The following is a 19,415-nucleotide window of genomic DNA, read 5'->3' as shown; positions in this document are numbered from 1 at the left end:
TCCCTGTTCGTATTCCTCTGCTGTCTAAAAAACTTTGCACTAAACATATCTTTCTGCTCCATTAATTGAGGTTTAGCACCTGACGCTTGCAACTCTGGTGGCGAGAGTGACGCATGTCATAATTATACAAAAAAAGCTTCTCTTTCATTTTGAAAAGAAAATGACATTTTGGTAATGGGGGAAGAAAAGGCACATATATGTAATTTTTAAACAGGAGATGAACCCTGAAACAATACCAAAAAGCCCCCCACCCCCACCCCCGCAAGCTGGTGAATAAGTAGGTTTTTAAGACACACAAAATATATACAGCTGCTGTCTGCCCCATCCCACGGAAGTCCATTTTATCCCACCACAGACCACACACACCCCTGACCCTCCCCCTGAAGATCTGGAACCTTCTCACTTACCCAGGGTGAGGATGGTTCATTTTTGCAGAAACAAAAAACCCTGATGCTTAAAGGTCGTGTGCTTTTAAAAGACAACAGTCGCCTCAGAAACTGACTGCTGATCCTCCTCGCCTCTTCCAGATCCCCGCTACCCTGTGGATTCCCCTCGGGGATCCTAACCTGACCCCCAGCTGACTGTGCCAAAACATCTCTTCCCGTTGCTAAGGGAGGGCCACGTGGTGATGCTTTGGAGGAGGCGGGCGCACAGACCGAAAGAAACCGGGGCGGGGGGAGAAATACCTCCTTTAGCCCAATGCATTGGCAGTATACTGTGGAGGCTCTCTCAGCTGATAGGAGGAATGGCGCTGCCACTTGCGTTGTGTTGAAAGCAGGTTCCCCAGGCGCCTGTAACCCGACACACACAAATACACACACACAACACACCGTCGGTGGAGCTTCTGGTCTGATCTGCAGACAGGGACCTCGGAAGAGCTGGAGAGAGACGATGAATCCCCATCTCATACACAGAACTATTATAGAGTTTGCAATGTGGTTAGACCAGTGATTCAGACATGGAGGCTAATTTATGATCCAGTCCCTTTTTAAGAACATAGAATGATAGAGTTGGAAGGGACCACGAGGGTCATCTAGTCCAACCCCCTGCAATGCAGGAATCTTTTGCCCAATCACGTGGGGCTCGAACCCACGATCCTGAGATTAAGAGTCTCACGCTTTACCAACTGAGATAACAGCACGACCGCATTTTAAAGGTTCGGAAGCTGGTATGCCCTGGCCAGACAGGCCGCAATGCTTGTTCATCTGCGTCCTAGGGGAACTGCTTGCTTTGATTCCACTGCGCTCCCGCAGCTGCCCCTGTTAGGCGAGGATCTGAAGCATTTGCAGCAGTTGTTGGGCTCTTCCTGAAATCGCCACCGAGTCAATGCTGTGTGTAGAGGGTGATCCGTCACGGCAGGGTGCCATACCCTCCAACATTTCTCCAATGGAAATAGGGACGTCCCATTCCATAATGATAATTTTACTATTTATACCCCACACATCTTATTGGATTGCCTGGGCAGCTTCCAACATATATAAAAACATAATGAAACATTTTAAAAAAACACTTCCCTATACAGGATTGCCTACAGGTGGCTTGAAGGTTGGATAACTCCATACCCTCCAACATTTCTCCAATGAAAATAGGGACATCCTAAGGAAAATTGACATCTGAAGGCAGCCCTGTGTAGGGAAGCTTTTAATCAGGGGTCAGCAAACCTTTTCAGCAGGGTCCACTGTCCCTCAGACCTTGTGGGGGGCTGGACTATATTTTTTAAAAAATGAACAAATTCCTATGCCCCACAAATAACCCAGAGATGCATTTTAAATAAAAGGACACATTCTACTCATGTAAAAACATGCTGATTCCAGGACTGTATGCAGGCCGGATTGAGAAGGCGGTTAGGCCACATCCGGTCCCCAGGCCTTAGTTTGGGGACCCCTGCTTTTAATGTTTAACAGACCATTATATTTTAATATTTTGTTGGAAGCCACCCAGAGTGGCTGGGGGAACCCAGCCAGATGGGTGGGGTATCATTAAATTGTTGTTGTTGTTGTTGTTTAACTGGGACATCCGGGGATCAAATTTGAAACCAGGATGGTTTCTTTAAATCAGGGTCATCCCTGGAAAATAGAGACACTTGGAGGATCTGGGATGCCATCAGCATGGATGTAAACCTAACAAGAGTTACCTTGGGCAGAACCCTGCCTCCAAGGTGCTCACAATCTGCAATAGGCAGTGGCAAAAAGGGGGAGATTCCCCCCCCCCAAAAAAAACACACATTTAAAGTATGTTCAGTCACTTCACCCAAAGAACTTTGGGAATTGTAGTTTGTTAAGGGTGCTGGGAACTGTAGCTCGGATAAGTGAAACTACAGTTCTGAGGGAAGTCATGTCACTGAATGTGCTTTGGAAGGAGAGTAAGGAGAAGGAAAGGAAAGGTGACATAGTGGTAGACAACTGCACACTTAAAGCAACGTTACAGCTGAGGACCAGTATTAAAGGGACAAGCAATCGCGTCCCGTGTACCACTAAGAAGTATGCATACTTTACTCCGAATTGAGGGGTGAATAAAGAATAATTATTTCAGTGTATGATTCTAGTTGCCTCTTGTCAAAAAGACTTGTTACAGAGCTGCAAAAGGTGCAGAGTGTCTCCCAAATCTCTTGAGCTTGAACATGTTTCTAGAAATTATTCAGACAATGCACAACTTATTAAGGTTTTTGCTGCCATAAGATGTAGTGATGGCCACAGGCTTTGAAGGCTTAAAAAAAGTATACTGTATTGAGAAAGAACACAGCATTGATGGTCCTATTAATACAATGTCTGTTCTGGCTTAAAAACAGTGGGAAGGAAACTTTTAAAAAGCAATGGTAGTATCCAACTAAGTCATATACTGTACCAATTAGACCCATTGACATCCATGGACTTAAGTTAGCCATGTCTAAAGTCCATTTATGGTCTGCTCTGAGCATGGCAATTAAATACCACCCAGTGTTTTGCTGGCATCTCCTACTCCTAATGAAAATGTCCTTTTTTTGTCTGTTCCTTTGAATGGCTTTTTCTGTCTACCTTTTTCAATCCATATGAACTTCTGGACCTTCATTTCAAGGAAGACGAGGCAGTAGATGTCATAGTTCTCCACTCCTATCTTCCTATCTGTCCACAAGGGTCCTAAGGCTTACCTGTTCTAGAAACCTCCATCTTTGTGGAGTTAAGAGCATGCCACCCAGAACTGTGGGTTTATACAAGTGGTAAGCAAAACTAAGCTGGAATCTAAGAATTTGATTCTGGCAACTTGTCTTAATTTCACTGCAAAAAGGCCATGTAGTCAGCAAAATAAATATTCAGCACTTTACACATAGTAGTGAGATGGCTTGTTCATCACATTATGCTTAGCTGTGTGTATGGCAGAGAAGTCCCACCAGATGTTCTTGAACTACAATTTACCAAGCGAACATACCTGGACCCTTCATTCATCTCAGGCTCTTCAGTAGGTGCTCTGTCTGAGAGAAGTTTGAAGAATTACACCAAGGGAGATGGGCCTTTTTGGTTGTGGCCTCATTCTATGGAATTATCTTCCCAGCAAGGCTTGCCTGGCGCTGAAATATCACCCTTTTGGCACCATGCGAAGATGTACATCTTTCTCAAGGCTTTGGAGGGCTTATGATAATCATCATTCTTATTGCTGCTTCTCTCTGTGTGGAGTTTTTGTGAAGGAGGTATTGTTTGTCTTAGGCAAATCAAAGTAATAAGTAACTTCCCATCAGCCCTCACTAGCACAGCCAGCAGTCAGGAACGATGGGACTCCACTGTGGGGTCCCTGCCCCATGCCTGTCCCATTTCCTAACACATTTAAAACATTGGCATAAGCATATGCCTTCACATAGTTCCGAGGAAGCCACCAGCATTTCAAAGGTTAGTTCTCCCATTCTTTGCAAAACAGGGATTTTGTATTGTTATTACTGCAGCAGTCCTGGTAAAGGAAACATGTTGAAACAGAAGTGCTAATAACTTATTGAAGAGAAGGAAAGGTCTCCCATTTCCACCTTTCTTGAGGTAATATCCCATGCGTCTCCCAGGTAGAAAGTGTGAAATTGTGTTTTGGCAAATGCCTTTAGGAATATCTCCCCATTCCTTCACTGGTATAAAATGTAATGCATCTCATCACTGCAGATAAGAAATGTGTTAGGAACAGGAGTAGCACGACCCCTTCTGGTGGGAAGTCAAGCAGCTCTCTCCACGGTCACTTTCAACACCACTGAAAACTTCATCAACAGGAAACAGTGGAACATCACTGCTAGGCCTATGCTGTATTTATGCATGCAATTGTTTATTTTGAATAGAGGATATAATTAAACATTGTGCTCTTCCAAGCATTCCAGGTTGTCAGGGGGAATGGTCCTGCGTTCCACACCCACCCATCCTGAGCCAATTTTGTGGAGAATGCGGGCAGAGGGAGGAGTAACCCCTTCGGGCAAGTGGAAATGCTCGTGCGTTTCTGCAAGTGAATCCTGCCCAAAATTTCTTGGCAACTTTTATTTCTTAAAAGCCTAACCACACCTCCTTCTTCTACTTGCATTCTCTAGTCTATTGCATTCTGAATGGCACTGAAGTTCTGTGAAAAGGCTACAGGACACAGTCCTGTTTGCATTCACTAAGCTATCTTTTTCTTTTCTTTTTTTTAAAAATAATATTTATTTCCCTGTTGTTATTCTGTCTCTCACAGCTACAATAAACCTACCATTAAAATTATGGTCTGGTCATTTCTTCGTCAAGAGGGCAAACGGGCAAATTTAGCAGGGGATCAAAGACTTTCCCCCTCACTGTAGATCAGCAACAGCCAGCTTGGTATGCTCCACATACTGCTGATGACAACAACTCCCATCATCCTTAACTATTTGCTGGGCTGGCTGGGGGTGATGGGAGCTCTAGTCCATAACAACTAGTAGACACCACGTTAGCTCTTTCACTAATACTGCACTGTTTCTTGTACACTGCCTTGGGAGGATTTGTATCCTGAAAGGTAAGATATAAAGAACTGAGATAGACAGATGTAGGCGGGCACAGGGAACGCTGTTGCAAAGAACGTATCATTAAGCTTCTCGTTTCTGTATACATCTGACCTCATAGTTCCACTATTAGTTACTGCCATCACATGCCCAACCAGCTGCTACCAGGCCTTCATAAGTAATATTTCATCTTCCCTGGTGCTTTGCTCTGACAGCCATAATCTCTATACTTCCATCTTTGTTTCACTTGGTCAATGTAAATGTATGCCTACATTGTCAGTTCTTTTGAAAAACTGCGAGGGAAAAGAGCATAGGGGGTTAACATTAACTAGATTTGAAAACAAACCAGTTTCATAAACTATGGTTTGAAGTTTTGTTTGTTTCAACAAACCATGGTTGAGATTCACAACAGTTTGCCCAGGTTCATATGACATGGCAATATGTGGTTCACCTAAGATGAAACTGAAAGGCTCGGGTCTCTCCTACACACACTGAAGAGGTGAACTATTCAAGCCTGAGGCTCAATATGCTTCATTCACTAAGGCAGGCATCCCCAAACTGCGGCCCTCCAGATGTTTTGGCCTACAACTCCCATGATCCCTAGCTAACAGGACCAGTGATCGGGGAAGATGGGAATTGTAGTCCAAAACATCTGGAGGGCCGAAGTTTGGGGATGCCTGGCTTAGCCTTACATCAGAATGAAGCCACTAAATCTATACATTACCATTACAAAGAGAACAACAGTGGCTGGTTTGTGCGTACTCTCATATGTGTGGAAACCCTATTTGCACAGTCTTCCCCTCTTCTCCAAAGAGCAAAGACAACACAGGCTGGGTGTGATTGCATACGGATGTACACACCTTTCCCCCATATCAGCAGTTGAAATAAACTGGGCATTTTGTCCAAAGAATGGCACTCCTTCTGGAGATGTGGATTACTAAAAGGTAACATGGCTTAAGGATGAGCTTTGTTACCCAAAGACGAAAAGCAAAGGAACTGTTGAGTCTGTCTTCCTTGTATTCTTTATTTTGAAAAGAGGGATTCTGGAACGTAATTCTGTAGTTAGCAAATTAAAGGCAAAACAGTGGATTTCTAAAACTCCCTAATGTAGGCCCCAAAACACGTTTAGCACGTTCATGTGTGGAAATGGTAGTCTGCAATATAGCAATACCGTTCGGGTGCAAAACAAACATATTTTACAAAGACCTGCAATAAAAAAACTCCACCCCCAAACTGCAGAGTGTCTAAGTCAGAAATACAAAGCATGTCATCTTTTTTAAACTTGATATTCAAATATTTCCCCAAATTAGTGTTTATTGCAACTTATACCTGAACCACATTTTGAGGAGTATTCGGAACGTGCTACATTAACAACTGTGAGCAGCGATTATACGATTGGTGTGGAGGCACAATTTAACACATGAGAAGCACCATCTTCCCCAAGGCACCTGGGCTGTGTATTATGTCTTTATGAGCCTCTGCCACCTTCTCCAATGCATATTCAGGGCCTACTGCTGGTTTCAGCCAGCCAGCTTCTACACCAGCCAGAACTGATGCTGCGCATTCACGCAGCTCATCCTAAATGGAGAAGAAAACATTTTTTAAATTGAGCACGAAAGGAAAATACTTCTATGCCCTCCAGCAGTCAAATTCATTCTTCTACATTGTACCCGGGGGTGGGGAGAAGAAAGAATGTAGGCTTGGCTCCAGAGCACTGCAACCACAATTTAGCTTTCGCAGCAGAGATTCCCCAACCCCTACCTGTAAGCCCTGTGGAAATTTCTCCCAAAGGGCTGGAGAAAAGTTTGGATATGGTGGTGGCGGTTATGACACATGTGTGTAGCGAGAGTTGGGAAATCAATGGATGCCTGTGGTCAATCACCCCACACGCCACCCCTTCCCACACACCATGTTGCCAACAATGATTTTCCATGGGACACAGCAGGCTGCAGTGGAGAAGGAGGAGGCAGGAATTATCCACTGTACAAGACTGCTTGTACAGTCGTACCTTGGAAGTCGAACGGAATCCGTTCCAAAGGTCCGTTCGACTTCCAAAACGTTCGGAAACCAAAGCACGGCTTCTGATTGGCTGCAGGAAGCTCCTGAAGCCAGTTGTAAGCCACGGAAGCCCCACCGGACGTTCAGGTTCCAAAGAACGTTCGCGAACCAGATTTGCAGCATTCGGGAACCAAAACGTCTGAGTACCAAGGCCTTTGAGATCCAAGGTACGACTGTACTCCTCACAACCCAAGCAACAGAGGTTTTTAAGAACATTGTTTCTCTCTAAATGCATGGAGGGAAAAAGTTGCAGGACATATGAAGCCCAAAGAGGCAAGACCAGCTCCTGAAAGATTAATGCTATTGCAGAATATAGTTTCACTGGCCAGTCCAAAGCTTCTCAACAGATAGCAATAGACTCCCAAGAGCTTACATAAAGCTCCCCAGACTGTGAAATGATTAAAGGGGTGTGTGTGCCTGTAGGGACGAAGAAAATATAGGGAGAGATTAAAGCAGCTTTCCAGAACGTCCCATGTTTTGAAGCCAAGCATCCGATCCAGGCTGTGTTACAGAAAAGGCATGCTGGCTCCTCTAAGTGAATTATGTACATACACTGCATGATGATGATGATGATGATTTTTACCTTAGATGCAGAGAATAAAGAAAGTCCTCTGATGCTCGATTCTTTCAGCATAGTGTCCCTGGGGTTTATCTCAATGGGACCACGGCTGCCCACAATCTGTCACACAAAGTGGTGGAGAGAATGAGATGCTGACCGCTTAATTCTAAACATTAGGATTCTCATTTATGGGGGTGCATCCTTACCATCACTCGGCCTCCATTTGACAGCAGTTGCAAGTCATGGGCAAGGTTGACATTTGCCAACATCTCTATTACCACATCTATGCCGTGTGCACCAGCAGCTTCCTGCATAAGAAATCAGCTGTTCAGTATCAAAGATACATGGAAGCCTGGCTGCTTTTGTGGTTCACAAGTTATTATTCATATCCTGCTTTTTTGTAAAAAAATAAAATAAATATCAAGATGCACACAAAGCAGCTCACAGGCCACTATACAAGACAAAGATACACATTATAGCAAACTTTTTCAGCAGGGGGCCAGTCCACTGTCCCTCAGACCTTGTGGGGGGCCGGACTATATTTTGGGGGGGGGAAATGAATGAATTCCTATGCCCCACAATTAACCCAGAGATGCATTTTAAATAAAAGCACACAATCTAAATACCACCATTCTAAAAAGCAAGAGTCCAGAGCAGAACAACCTGGCTACATCTATCAGCTAGAGAAGGAGCAGCTGCTAGGATTGCCAGACTCAATAGAGGACAGGACTTCTGTGCCTTTAATTGCCCTGCTCTCTTTTGAGTCTGGAAACCTTAAAGAGGAACCAGCAGACTCTTTGCTTGGAAATTAAACAAAGGGTCTGCTGGTTTCTCTTTAAAGTTTCCAGACTCAAAAGAGAGCAGGACAATTAAAGGCACAGAAGTCCTGTCCTCTATTGAGTCTGGCAACCCTAGCAGCTGCAAGGAGCTCGTTTCCCTCCTCCAAACCAGGAACAATGCTTGGTTCCAATTGCCAGTTGCCCTGGAACCGCACAAGCGAAGAGAAAAACACTCTGGCCTCCTGCCGTTGGTCAGACTAATAAAGGCTGCTGATTCAGTTGCAGCCACACATGACTATAAAACCCTCACACTTCCTCTATTAAAGGAGGTTGTGAGATTGCAGGAAGCCAGGTGTATGGATACCCATTTGTATACCCAGTAAAGGGTGCATGTGGTGTTAAAAATGCTCATTGGGAACATAATGGGTGGGAACCTATGGAGCTCTAAGGGGAACTCAACATATCACTAAGGCGAACATTCCAATGGAATGTTCTCCTCTTCCTCCTACACCCCCAAAACTGTCCTAGCCATTCCCCCAATCTTCTGGAGCAGATCTGGGGGGAGGATGTGGTTGGAGGAAGGCACATTATGCAAGCAGAAATCCTTGCACTAACAGGACTTGTTAGCAGAATACTGCCCTCTATTTTACAGTAACTAGTATTCCAATTACTACTTTGCAGTCTGTGTTCTAAATTACCTTAATCTGAGTGAGATAATCCTTCTTCTTGTGATTAAATGCCTCATGGGCTCCGTTTTGCAAAACTAGTTTCATCCCTTCCTCCGTTCCAGCTGTGCCAAAGACTTTCAGGCCATAAGCTCTTGCAATCTGACATGCTGCTATTCCAACCTAGGTTTTAAAAAGGGTGCCGGGGGGGGGGGGGGAGAGTGTTGTAAGTTTAACATAGCATTTTCCTTATATAATTATTGACAACAATCGTTTTGAAGGAGGAAATTTCAATAGCAACAGAGCTGCAGGTGACCCTAAATAAGTTGTACTAACAGTCTGATATAGCATGACTTGATCTCCTACACAAAAACAGTATGTGGCTTCTCTTAGCACAACTTCCCTGAAATAAAATCAGGGAAATTGATAATTAAGCCAACCAACAGTACACACTTCTGTTTCTCTTTTATAGAGACAGTAAAATATATCAGCTCAATTACCACTATAACACAACTGCCCAGTCTTCACATTTCAAAGGCAACAACTGCAAGGGACTTCTCACTAACATCATTTCAAGCCGTACTTTGGAAGCAACAGTGTCAAACTTTGAACAGGAAGTACTTTTCAAAGGGTTTTTGCTTTAAAAAGAAAACAATATCTTGCCAAGTTAACATTTTTAAAAGGCACTTCATAAAACAGAAAGAACAGCAATCTTGGCCAGTACGGTCGTACCTGCAGCGAACCAGAAGTCAAGTTTTGGTTTTCGAACGTTTTGGAAGTCGGACAGACTTCTGGAACGGATTCCGTTCGATTTCCAAGGTACAACTGTACTGGATTCTGCCATGTCTCTCATAATAATAATAATAATAATAATAATAATAATAATAATTTATTATTTATACCCCGCCCATCTGGCTGAGTTTCCCCAGCCACTCTGGGCGGCTTCCAACAGAACAGAACATTAAAATGCAATAATCTATTAAACATTAAAAGCTTCCCTAAACAGGGCTGCCTTCAGATGTCTTCTGAAAGTCTGGTAGCTGTTTTTCTCTTTGACATCTGGTGGGAGGGCGTTCCACAGGGCGGTTGCCACTACTGAGAAGGCCCTCTGCCTGGTTCCCTGTAACTTGGCTTCTTGTAGTGAGGGAACCACCAGAAGGCTCTCAGCACTGGACCTCAGTGTCCGGGCAGAACGATGGGGGTGGAGACGCTCCTTCAGGTATACTGGACCGAGGTCATGACCAAAAGAGGCAATTACAGAGCTTTGACACTTAAATAATAATAATAATAATAATAATAATAATAATAATAGAAGAAGAAGAAGAAGAAGAAGAAGAAGAAGAAGAAGAAGAAGAAGAAGAAGAAGAAGAAGAAGAAGAAGAAGAATACTTCCAGGACTTCAGGATTAAAAGCCTAAACAGGGCCAGATTTGAACTCCACGCAAACCCTATTCCAGCATTTTCCTCCATGCAATTGAAGTAGTGTGAAGAAATGCAGCTGGTTGTAGATCCAAGCCCTTCCCCCAAACTGAGCCCTGCATCAGCCCCACCTCACCCCATGTGTTGGGGGGCAAGTGGAGCTCTGCTCACGCAACGGGACCTCCCTTTCTCTCCTCTCCCAGAGGGACTCCAACCCTCTGGGATAGAACCTGGGACAGTGTGAGTGGGCTGCAGGGCAGAGGAGATGGAAGTTCAGAAAGGCATATGGATGAGAGAGCCAACCCACTGGGGTGACAAGGCACTGTACTTTACCATGCTAAAGCCCCTTTTAAGCATAAGGTGAGTTTTCATGATACTTACCCCTCCACTTGCTCCATGGACTAGCACGGTTTCTCCTGCTTTAGCAGATCCTCTGGGGGGGGGGGGAGAGACACACACAAGAAATTTTCAATACAACTGCCTGGATTGTATCTGTACAAGAAATTATATCCAACAAGGAGTTGCTGGAAGTGGCTAACGAAGGATGAAAAACAAGTGTGTACCTTGCTATGCAGCCAACAGTATAGCTGTAGTGAGGAGTTAAAAAACTAAATTAGCCAACATTCAATGAATTTTAATTTGGGAAGAACCCCAGAATGCACTTCTTCTGAATCTGTGTTAGGAAACAACAGTATTTATGTTGACTGTCAATGTCAATATTAATATTAAATAGTCACAGTGCAGCTACTTTGATGGCCACAAAATAATCCTATCAGTGATGAGCAGGAAATACAGTGATACATTTTTTTTAAAAACAACCCAACCCAACACAGGCTCTGAAGTACCACTGTATTATTGCAAAACAGCCAACTAACTTCCTAACTCCCTATTAAACACACTGCCATCAGAACAAGCTTGGACTGAAGCCACAAGTACTTTGCCTAGGTATTGATCAATGAATCAATCATTGCATTTGTATCCCACCTTTTTCTCCAAGGAGCACAAGGTGGTTTAAATGGTTCTCCCCCTCCTCATGATATTTCCCACAACAAACCTATGAGGTAGGTTAGACTTAGTGGCCCAAGGTTATCCAGTGAGCTTCATAGCAGCATAGGGATTTGATCCCTGATCTCCCAGATCCTAGATCAGGCATGGGCAAACTCCTCCCCTCCAGATGTTTGGGACTACAATTCCCATCATCCCTAGCTAACAGGACCAGTGGTCAGGGGTGATGGGAATTGTAGCCCCAAACATCTGGAGGGCTGGAGTTTGCCTATGCCCGTCCTAGATCAACACTCTAACCCAGGCATCCCCAAACTCAGCCCTCCAGATGTTTTGGGACTACAACGGCCATCATCCTTGACCACTGGTCCTGTTAGTTACAAGTACTCCTTTTTTCTCAGGCTCAAAACGAGAGAGAGAGAGAGAGAGAGAGAGAGAGAGAGAGAGAGAGAGAGAGAGAGAGAGAGGGAAAGAGAGGGAGCCCACAAATTTGCTGCATTAAAGAACATGGAAAAATTAGTCTGACTGAACATGTGACACAGAAAAGCCTCAAGGGAATGAACATTGGGCAGAAAGGCCCAAAGTTACTGCATTTTTATTGCTCAAAAGCAATTTTAGGATGTCATTGCCTTACTTTTGAAAGAGAGCATGGTAAGCAGTAAAATATGGAATTCCAATTGCAGCACCTTGCTTGAAGTCCAGTTTATCAGACAAGGAAAAGACTGTGTCAACTGATGAAATGGTATATTCGGCATAACCGCCAGAAATGGTACCAAGGGTAAAAACCCTGTCTCCTTTCTGGTAGGAGAAAACAAATGCACAAGGTGAAGCGTTGTGCCAAAGTGTTTTCTGTATCCTGTGTAAAAATGAAGGCATTTCTATAAGAGTTAAATAAAACCCAATTATATGGGTGAAATACCCACGACAAGAAGATAACAGCATTACAACAGATCTAATCTGTACTAATTGTTTCCAACTGTTTTTAGACTACAATTCCTATCACCCCTCACCACTGGTCCTGCTAGCTAGGGATGATGGGAGTTGTAGTCCAAAAGCAGACGGAGACCCAAGTTTGGGAAACTCTGCATTAGAAGAAGCAGAATTAACAACTAGTTTAAAATCCAAGACTTTGAAAGCACTTCTGTCTGGAGTAACTGAAGTACTAAAGACTATTTGGCAAAGAATGTAGGCCAAAGTTTGTTAACAAACAAAGGTTTACATTCAAATTTGTAGACAGGAAGGCAGAAATTCAGATGTATAGGGATGACATGAATCATATCCAAGACACAGGAACTATGAAGAGACCCAGTTTAGTAACCAAGATCGGAATGATACTGTATAAAAGATAGCAAATGAGAAACAAAAATGGGATACCTTTAAAGTAGTTACATTTCCTCCAACACCTTGTACTACCCCAGCCACATCTGAACCAGGTGTGTAAGGTAAAGCTGGTTTTTTAGCATGAGTCCCAGAACGAATATAGGTCTCCACTGGATTAATGCCACATGCATGAACTTTAATGAGAACCTGCAGAAGAAAAGGACATTTGTTGAACAACTGAAAGAAATTTGGTACCTTCATTTTCATGCCAAGTTGTTTGTTGTTGAATGTCAAATGTGTTCAAAATACAGGCAGCATAAACACTTATTAAGCATTAAGAACACAAATCCTTTTTTTTCTTTCTTTCTTTTTCTGGTTACAGGCAAACCAATGTTCATTCCCTATAGAACTTTTGCAGGATCCTTTATAAAACAGGTAACCACAAAAGTTATACCAGTACTTATGCAGTTGGTCTGGCAAGCAATGGCATGTACAGATGTCAGGATTGCTCCCCAGGGCTGTGTTCTGTGGGATTTTTACTCCGTTTGCAAATTCATTCTGCATGCTGACTGATGCAGAAAAGTTTCCAATAAACTATTAAATAGCAATAATGCTAATTTCAGTGTGTACAGTATTTATATATCCAGTTCAAGGTCTTTGTTTTTACCTGGTTCTCTCCTGGAATTGGCAAGGGAATATCTGCTTGAAGCTTAAGCACTTCAGGTCCACCAAATTCAAACACTTTGACAGCTCTCATCACATTTTTCCCGGCTGCCATAGCAACCTGAAAAATCACAGAGATAAAATACAGTACTATCTTAACCTCCACGCTTTCCCACTTCAAAGAGAAAGGATCAAATTACTTGCTCTTAAATCAGAGGTTCACCATGCATTTCATTCTGTTCTAACAATGCGCTGCCAATTGGAGGCTTTTTGACTTATACAAAGGAGAACTAATAGTTTCACTTTGGATAAGAAATGAATCAGATCGCAATCCTGTATCCACTTACTGTAGCCTTATTAGCTGATAAGGATCCTTAGGTTGCGCCCAGGCAGGGACAGGGACAGTCAAGAATGACACTGAGGGTTGAATTCAGAGAAAGAATTTAATTCTTAAATTTAAGAGACTCTTGGTGATCAGCTTCACGACAAGAGTAAAGAAACACGAATTTGCAAACATTCTTATACACTTATTGGGCTCCTTTCCCCCTTCTCTGTAAATGTGCGCACGCAAGGGGGTCATGGGTTACAATCCCATATAAGGAAAATCCGTATCCTGTCCTTCTCATAAACACAAGGGGGCACAAGTACATATAAGGATCTTCCTGTGCCCGGTTCTTCTTGTAAACATATGCTGACTCATGCTACCCTGATAGCATCCTCAAGCAGCCTTGAGTGGGGGGGCTTGAGTCCTTGACTATCTTGCCTGTTCTATGCGTCAGACTGATAGCATCAGACAAGGCCAGCCATCCGGCCTTGATAGCAAGCTGGGCATCCTGTTCCTTTTGCTTACATTACCCTTTGGCACACAGAGAGAGGCAAAGAAGAAAAAAAGCATTTTAAGCAAGACATCCCAGGGATATGGCTAAGCCATACAATCAGACTTATACAATGCAATTATATGATCAGATTTAGCTCAAGAATACAATTGGCAAACCCCTTCCTTCACTACCTGGGAATAAGCCCCATTTATTTACATCTTAGTAGACAAATACAGGACTGCACTGTCAGATATGCAGATGCTTGCGCAAACACACACAAACCAGCTTAGAAAGGATACCTTTTGTCACATCTTCAGAAGACCTTACAACTGGAGTTACACGAGCTTAAAAAAATAAATGAATAAATAACTGAATCCCCATTTTCTAAAAAAGGCTTTATGCCTGGAGAAGAGTTTGAAATCCAAATAATGGGAATCACAGTAGTTAGGAATCATAGGTGAGGAAAGTCCTATATCATTCAGGTCCTGCTTGTAGGATTCTCATGGACATCTGGCAGGTCACTATGAGAACAGAGCATCTCCTTCCATTAGGTTTTTACACATGGGGTGCAGCTCCTGCACTGGCAAGGGGTTGAGCTGGATGACCTTTGAGATTCCTGTCAACTTTTAGAGTTCTACAGAAGTGGCTCATTCTCTCTCACAGCCATTTTAACCAGTATTAGAAACTCAGATATAGAAGCTAATTGCCAAATGGAACCTTAAACCTAGGTTACAGTCGCCACAATGGAATGTCCAGACACTTCTTCTTTTTTGCAGGGGAGTTTGTTTGTTTGTTTTTATCATCATCATTTCATCATAGCTGTCAAGTTCTCCCTTTTTTTTTAAGGGAAATTCCCTTATGCTGAATAGGCTTCCTCGCGAGAAAAGGGAAAACTTGACAGCTATGCATTTCATTTCATTTCATTTCATTTCTATACTGCTTTATATTTTAAAGGAAAAATCTCAAAACGGTTTACAACACATTAGAACATCAAGTAAAACAATTAGGACTAAAACAAAATTCAAGTTTCAATGAAAACATTGCAAGTGACTTTTTGCTATCTCAATATTTATTTATGTACTTGATTTATATAGCTGCCCAATAGCAGAAGTACTCTAGGAAGCCAGTGTGGTGTAGTGGTTAAGAGTGGTGTAGTGGTGAAGAAGTGTGCATGCACACGAAAGCTCATACCAAAATAAAAACTTAGTTGGTCTTTAAGGTGCTACTGAAGGAATTTTTTTATTTTAGTGTCAAACTAGGGCAGGCATCCCCCCAACTGCGCCCCTCCAGATGTTTTGGCCTACAACTCCCATGATCCCTAGCTAACAGAACCAGTGGTTGGGGAAGATGGGAATTGTAGTCCAAAACATCTGGAGGGCCGAAGTTTGGGGATGCCTGAACTAGGGCCTGGGAGATCAGGGTTCAAATTCCCACTCAAGTCGTGAAGCTCACTGGGTGACGTTCGGCCAGTTGCAGCCTCTAAACCTACCTCAAAGGATCATTGTAGGGATTAACTGAAGCAGGGATGAACCATGTACTCCTTGGAGAAAAGGGTGGGCTGTAAATGCAATAATTAAGCCCTTGTGCTTACCTGCTTAAGAAAGCTGGAGGAGCCAGCCAGACTGAGATGTCAGTTGCCAACGTGGCACTCAAAGATTTCCAAATGGTTGCAATTGGACCTGCACCAGTCGCAAAACATACCTGGCTCCTGGGGCATTTTGAACACTGATTTTAACACTTGTGCTGGCTGCTTTCTTCTGCCTAACCTGCTTCTGCTTCAAAAACGCTTGGCGTCAGCCTCAAACAACTTATCGATAAGCATGGAATCAGAACCCTGGGAGCAAGTTCACTTGCATTTAGGAAGTAGCCATACAGATCTTAAATTGTGGCCCTTGGAACCATCTCTTGAGGGGAAAATGAAGGGGTCCCAAACTATTTCAAGTTATCCCTGGCATTCCAAGATTGAGTAACTACTGACATTAATTCAAACTCTGCATTCTGGCCTAAATCAACAATATCTCATTTAGGCTGTAAATTGTAAAGTCAACCATGGAAAAAAGGCAGGGGGGAGACAGAAGGTTCTAGAAACTTGATCAAAAATCTCTGGGCACAGAAAAGGCCATATGAAAGCTAATAAGAGGCCTTCTATTGTCATCCTTGCTAGTTTCCTTGTTTTAGAACCTGCTGCAAGAGGTCTCAAGGACACCTGAGCACCCCTTCAAGTAGACAGCCCAACTACATATGAACTGAAATGCCATTAAAAGGGGCTTGGGTGAGGATCAAATTATTTTTATAAGGTTAACTGTACCCTGCCAACACTGCCAGCCAGCAGCCCATGAAATGTAATTTCACTGCCACTGATAGTAAAAACCAGGTACTGTACTTAAGGAATCCGAAACTGTAGAGAAGTATCTAAAGATGCAGGTATCTGTTTAAAATTCAGTGACAAGATTTGACTTTTAAACGGCTACAATGAAATGCAATACAGTGGTACCTCGGATTAAGTACACAATTGGTTCCGGAAGTCTGTACTTAACCTGAAGCTTACTTAACCTGAAGCGAACTTTCCCATTGAAAGTAATGGAAAGTAGATGAATCCGTTCCAGATGGGTCTGTGGAGTACTCAACCTGAAGTGTACTTAACCCAAAGTATGAGTGTAATTGGTTCTGGAAGTCTGTACTTAACTTGAAGCGTACTTAACCTGAAGCGAACTTTCCCATTGAAAGTAATGGAAAGTGGATTAATCCGTTCCAGACGGGTCCGCGGAGTACTTAAACTGAAAGTACTCAAACCGAAGAGTACTTAAACCGAGGTATGACTGTACTGTAATGGTCGTCTAAACACTCCAGACAGTGGACCTTCATATAAAAATAGGTATTTTACTTCCTTACACACACACACACACACACACACAGAGAGAGAGAGAGAGTTTTCATTTGTAAGATGTTAAGGTAGACTCCTTTGCTACCATAGGTGCATCTATCCATGTTAATATCTGTATTTCAACTGCAACCAGCATTAACCTTTGTATCCTTTAAAGCCAGTAGAATTTAGATGAGAATAATTTTTAACTTTGACTGCTGTTGACATAACAAAGGTCATCTTAGAGGTGGAAAAAATCAAGCCAAAAAGGGACAGAAACAGATCAGCTTGAAATGATGGCAATGAGAAAAGAAATATATTCCCAACTGCCCCTATCACATACCAAAAATGTCTCACATTTCTACTCAGCAACTATGGTTCAGATGTACAGAACTCTGTAGTTTACTCTCTTCCCCATACATGAGAGCAGTCTTTAAGACCTCTTATTTTAAACATCACTTTCTGGACTTGTTGCCATCAAATTGGCACTTTCAGCAACTATTCCAAAGCTGTTTGTAACTGCCAAACAATACTACTGTAAATATGTGTCTTTTCTAAAATAAATTCGATAGCTGCAACAAGTTGTAGCAAAGTTAGAAACATTGTAACTCTCAATTATCAGGAAAATGAACAGATTCAACTTTCTCCTGAACCTCAGTGTGCATGGGTAACTTTGCCAGATTCTTATTTTAGAAAACACAGCTGGTCACATGCTTCAGAATAAAAATAACTTGTAACTTTTCTTTCAAGGTTGCTCTACATTTGTTTGTTTGTTTGTTTAAAAAAAATAAAACAAAAGTAAGAGATAATGAGATAATAAAGAGCCCAAATCAGTGGGACTGGCTGCCAGCTAGGATCTGGTATCTGGTGGAAAGTGTATACAGTACACTAAGCATGCACCCCCCTCCCGCCCAGCAAACACATGTGGCTAACCAATGCCACAAGGTCCGTGCTATCAAAACACCTGCTTTTTTTGTAAGCAGCTGCCCTAAATAATACACTAATCTGTACTTTTGTGCATTTCCTTTGCTTTTACATTAAGGGTGGCTTTAGGACCCCCCCCCCCCCAAAAAAAAAACACAACACCCAGTTGCGATGATCACACTGACATCCTAGCATTGGTCAGCTAGTTAAGACACATTGCTTGCAGAGGTGCGTTTATATTCAATTCAATCTCCAATCCTTTTTATGCCTATAAGACACGCGCGCGTAATGCAATGCCCAGCAGCAGGGAAAACAGACCTAGATCCTATCTCCGCAACGCATTCCGCTACATCCTAAAGCCCTCCTTGCCAACTGTGGATGAGAGGGGAAGCCCATTTTACGTCACTCACCCTCTTGATGTAGAACGACGTGATTGCGCGCCTAGCCAAACGAGCTTCACTAAATCACAGCCTCGGTTCGCCTACTTATCTTCGACACGCCTGCGCAATGCGCTCTTTCCGGGTTCACGCTAGAGCAGCCATCTTTTCGGAGTCCCGTAAGTTCTAGTGCGCAAGCGCCGCCGTTGCAGAACCTTCGCAACCTTTGCTCCGGCGAAGATTCTTCCAGGGCGGCGCGCGCGCAGTAGAACACGTGTCTACCCTCGGCGTCTCCTGCTCGCTTAGCAACTCTCTTAATTGATATAATTAAAACTTATAGGTGCGGTTTTTAATACTATAACAATATAGAAATCATTTTAAAACCAATCATTGGTACAATTAAAACTATATAGTAAAACTATGCTTAATTGTTCCCCCCCCACCCCATGTTTTCAGCAGTTATTTTTATCTGTGAGCCGTCTTAAGTTCCAGCAGGAAAAAAAACGCGGTATGAAGAAATATGTAATAACAATAATAAGGACAGTATGTAAGTATGCATAGCGTTTTGCAGCCCTGGTCCTGTGCTGTTTACTCAAAAGTAGGCGCCACTACGACCAATGGAGATTTTAAAATCCTCGTTAAGCTTCAATCCGGTGCCTTCTTGCCTGTGAGTGAGCCCAAGTGGGGACTTGCCTCCGAGTACATATGCATGTGCTTGCACTGTCTTGCTCCTCTCCTTCGGTTTCTGGATCTCCTGGCACCTGCCTATTTCCCGGAATATCGCCCAGCATCTGGGGGGGGGGCAAGACAAAACTCCTCCGGTACCGCACATAAACACTGGCGCCCTTAGATGCCTCTAGGGAAGCTAAGGCACAAACACGCACATACAAAGACTACATCTCCTCCTCCTTACTCTCGTTCCACAGCCCTCCTAACAACTCTGCTAATCCGAGAGGCTAAAATGCAATAGTGCAGCAACCCTCCACAGACGCTTGAGAGCAAGTACTGTTGCACC

General features: G+C 43.1%; 2 protein-coding genes across 9 annotated transcripts in view; both read right to left on the bottom strand.

Moving 5' to 3' along the window:
• The window catches only part of ERICH3 (glutamate rich 3), a 72,937-nt gene extending 72,144 nt beyond the window's left edge, over positions 1-793 (bottom strand). For 3 of the 5 annotated variants that reach the window (XM_060276814.2, XM_088673901.1, XM_060276815.2), the window contains exon 1: positions 408-793. In XM_060276814.2, the coding sequence (XP_060132797.2) occupies positions 408-427 (20 nt within the window). In that variant the 5' untranslated portion in view covers positions 428-793. The remainder of the gene's footprint in view (positions 1-407) is intronic. The other 2 variants (XM_060276816.2, XM_088673902.1) reach the window with 1 other exon arrangement.
• Positions 794-5,958: 5,165 nt separating this feature from the next.
• CRYZ (crystallin zeta) lies at positions 5,959-18,506 on the bottom strand. Of its 4 annotated transcripts, none has more exons than XM_035123626.3 (9): positions 18,342-18,506; positions 13,423-13,539; positions 12,810-12,962; positions 12,070-12,233; positions 10,815-10,866; positions 9,049-9,198; positions 7,778-7,879; positions 7,596-7,691; positions 5,959-6,532 (listed from the first exon to the last, which is right to left on the bottom strand). In XM_035123626.3, the coding sequence occupies exons 2-9, from the start codon at positions 13,531-13,533 to the stop codon at positions 6,368-6,370; spliced, it is 993 nt and encodes a 330-aa protein (XP_034979517.3). In that variant the 5' UTR covers positions 13,534-13,539; positions 18,342-18,506; the 3' UTR covers positions 5,959-6,367. The 4 variants fall into 4 exon arrangements, with proteins under 4 accessions (XP_034979517.3, XP_034979513.3, XP_060132796.2 ...); XM_035123622.3 differs by having other exon boundaries at positions 18,434-18,506; XM_060276813.2 differs by lacking the exon at positions 18,342-18,506 and adding an exon at positions 13,766-13,911.
• Between the last annotated feature and the right edge of the window lie 909 nt (positions 18,507-19,415).

This window comes from Zootoca vivipara, chromosome 7, assembly GCF_965207765.1.
Source record: "Zootoca vivipara chromosome 7, rZooViv2.hap1.1, whole genome shotgun sequence".
Classification (NCBI taxonomy): Eukaryota; Metazoa; Chordata; class Lepidosauria; order Squamata; family Lacertidae; genus Zootoca; species Zootoca vivipara.
The sequence above is the reverse complement of the archived record's forward strand: the minus strand, read 5'-3'. Positions and strand labels throughout refer to the sequence as shown.

Coding starts and splice junctions, on each gene's coding strand:
- CRYZ (XM_035123626.3), bottom strand. CDS start 13,533: ATGGCAGCCGGGAAAAATGTGATGAGAGCTGTCAAAGTGTTTGAATTT. Junction 12,234..12,809: donor GAAATGTAACTACTTTAAAG/GTATCCCATTTT, acceptor TTCTCCTACCAG/AAAGGAGACAGGGTTTTTAC. Junction 6,533..7,595: donor CTTTATTCTCTGCATCTAAG/GTAAAAATCATC, acceptor TTCTCCATTTAG/GATGAGCTGCGTGAATGCGC.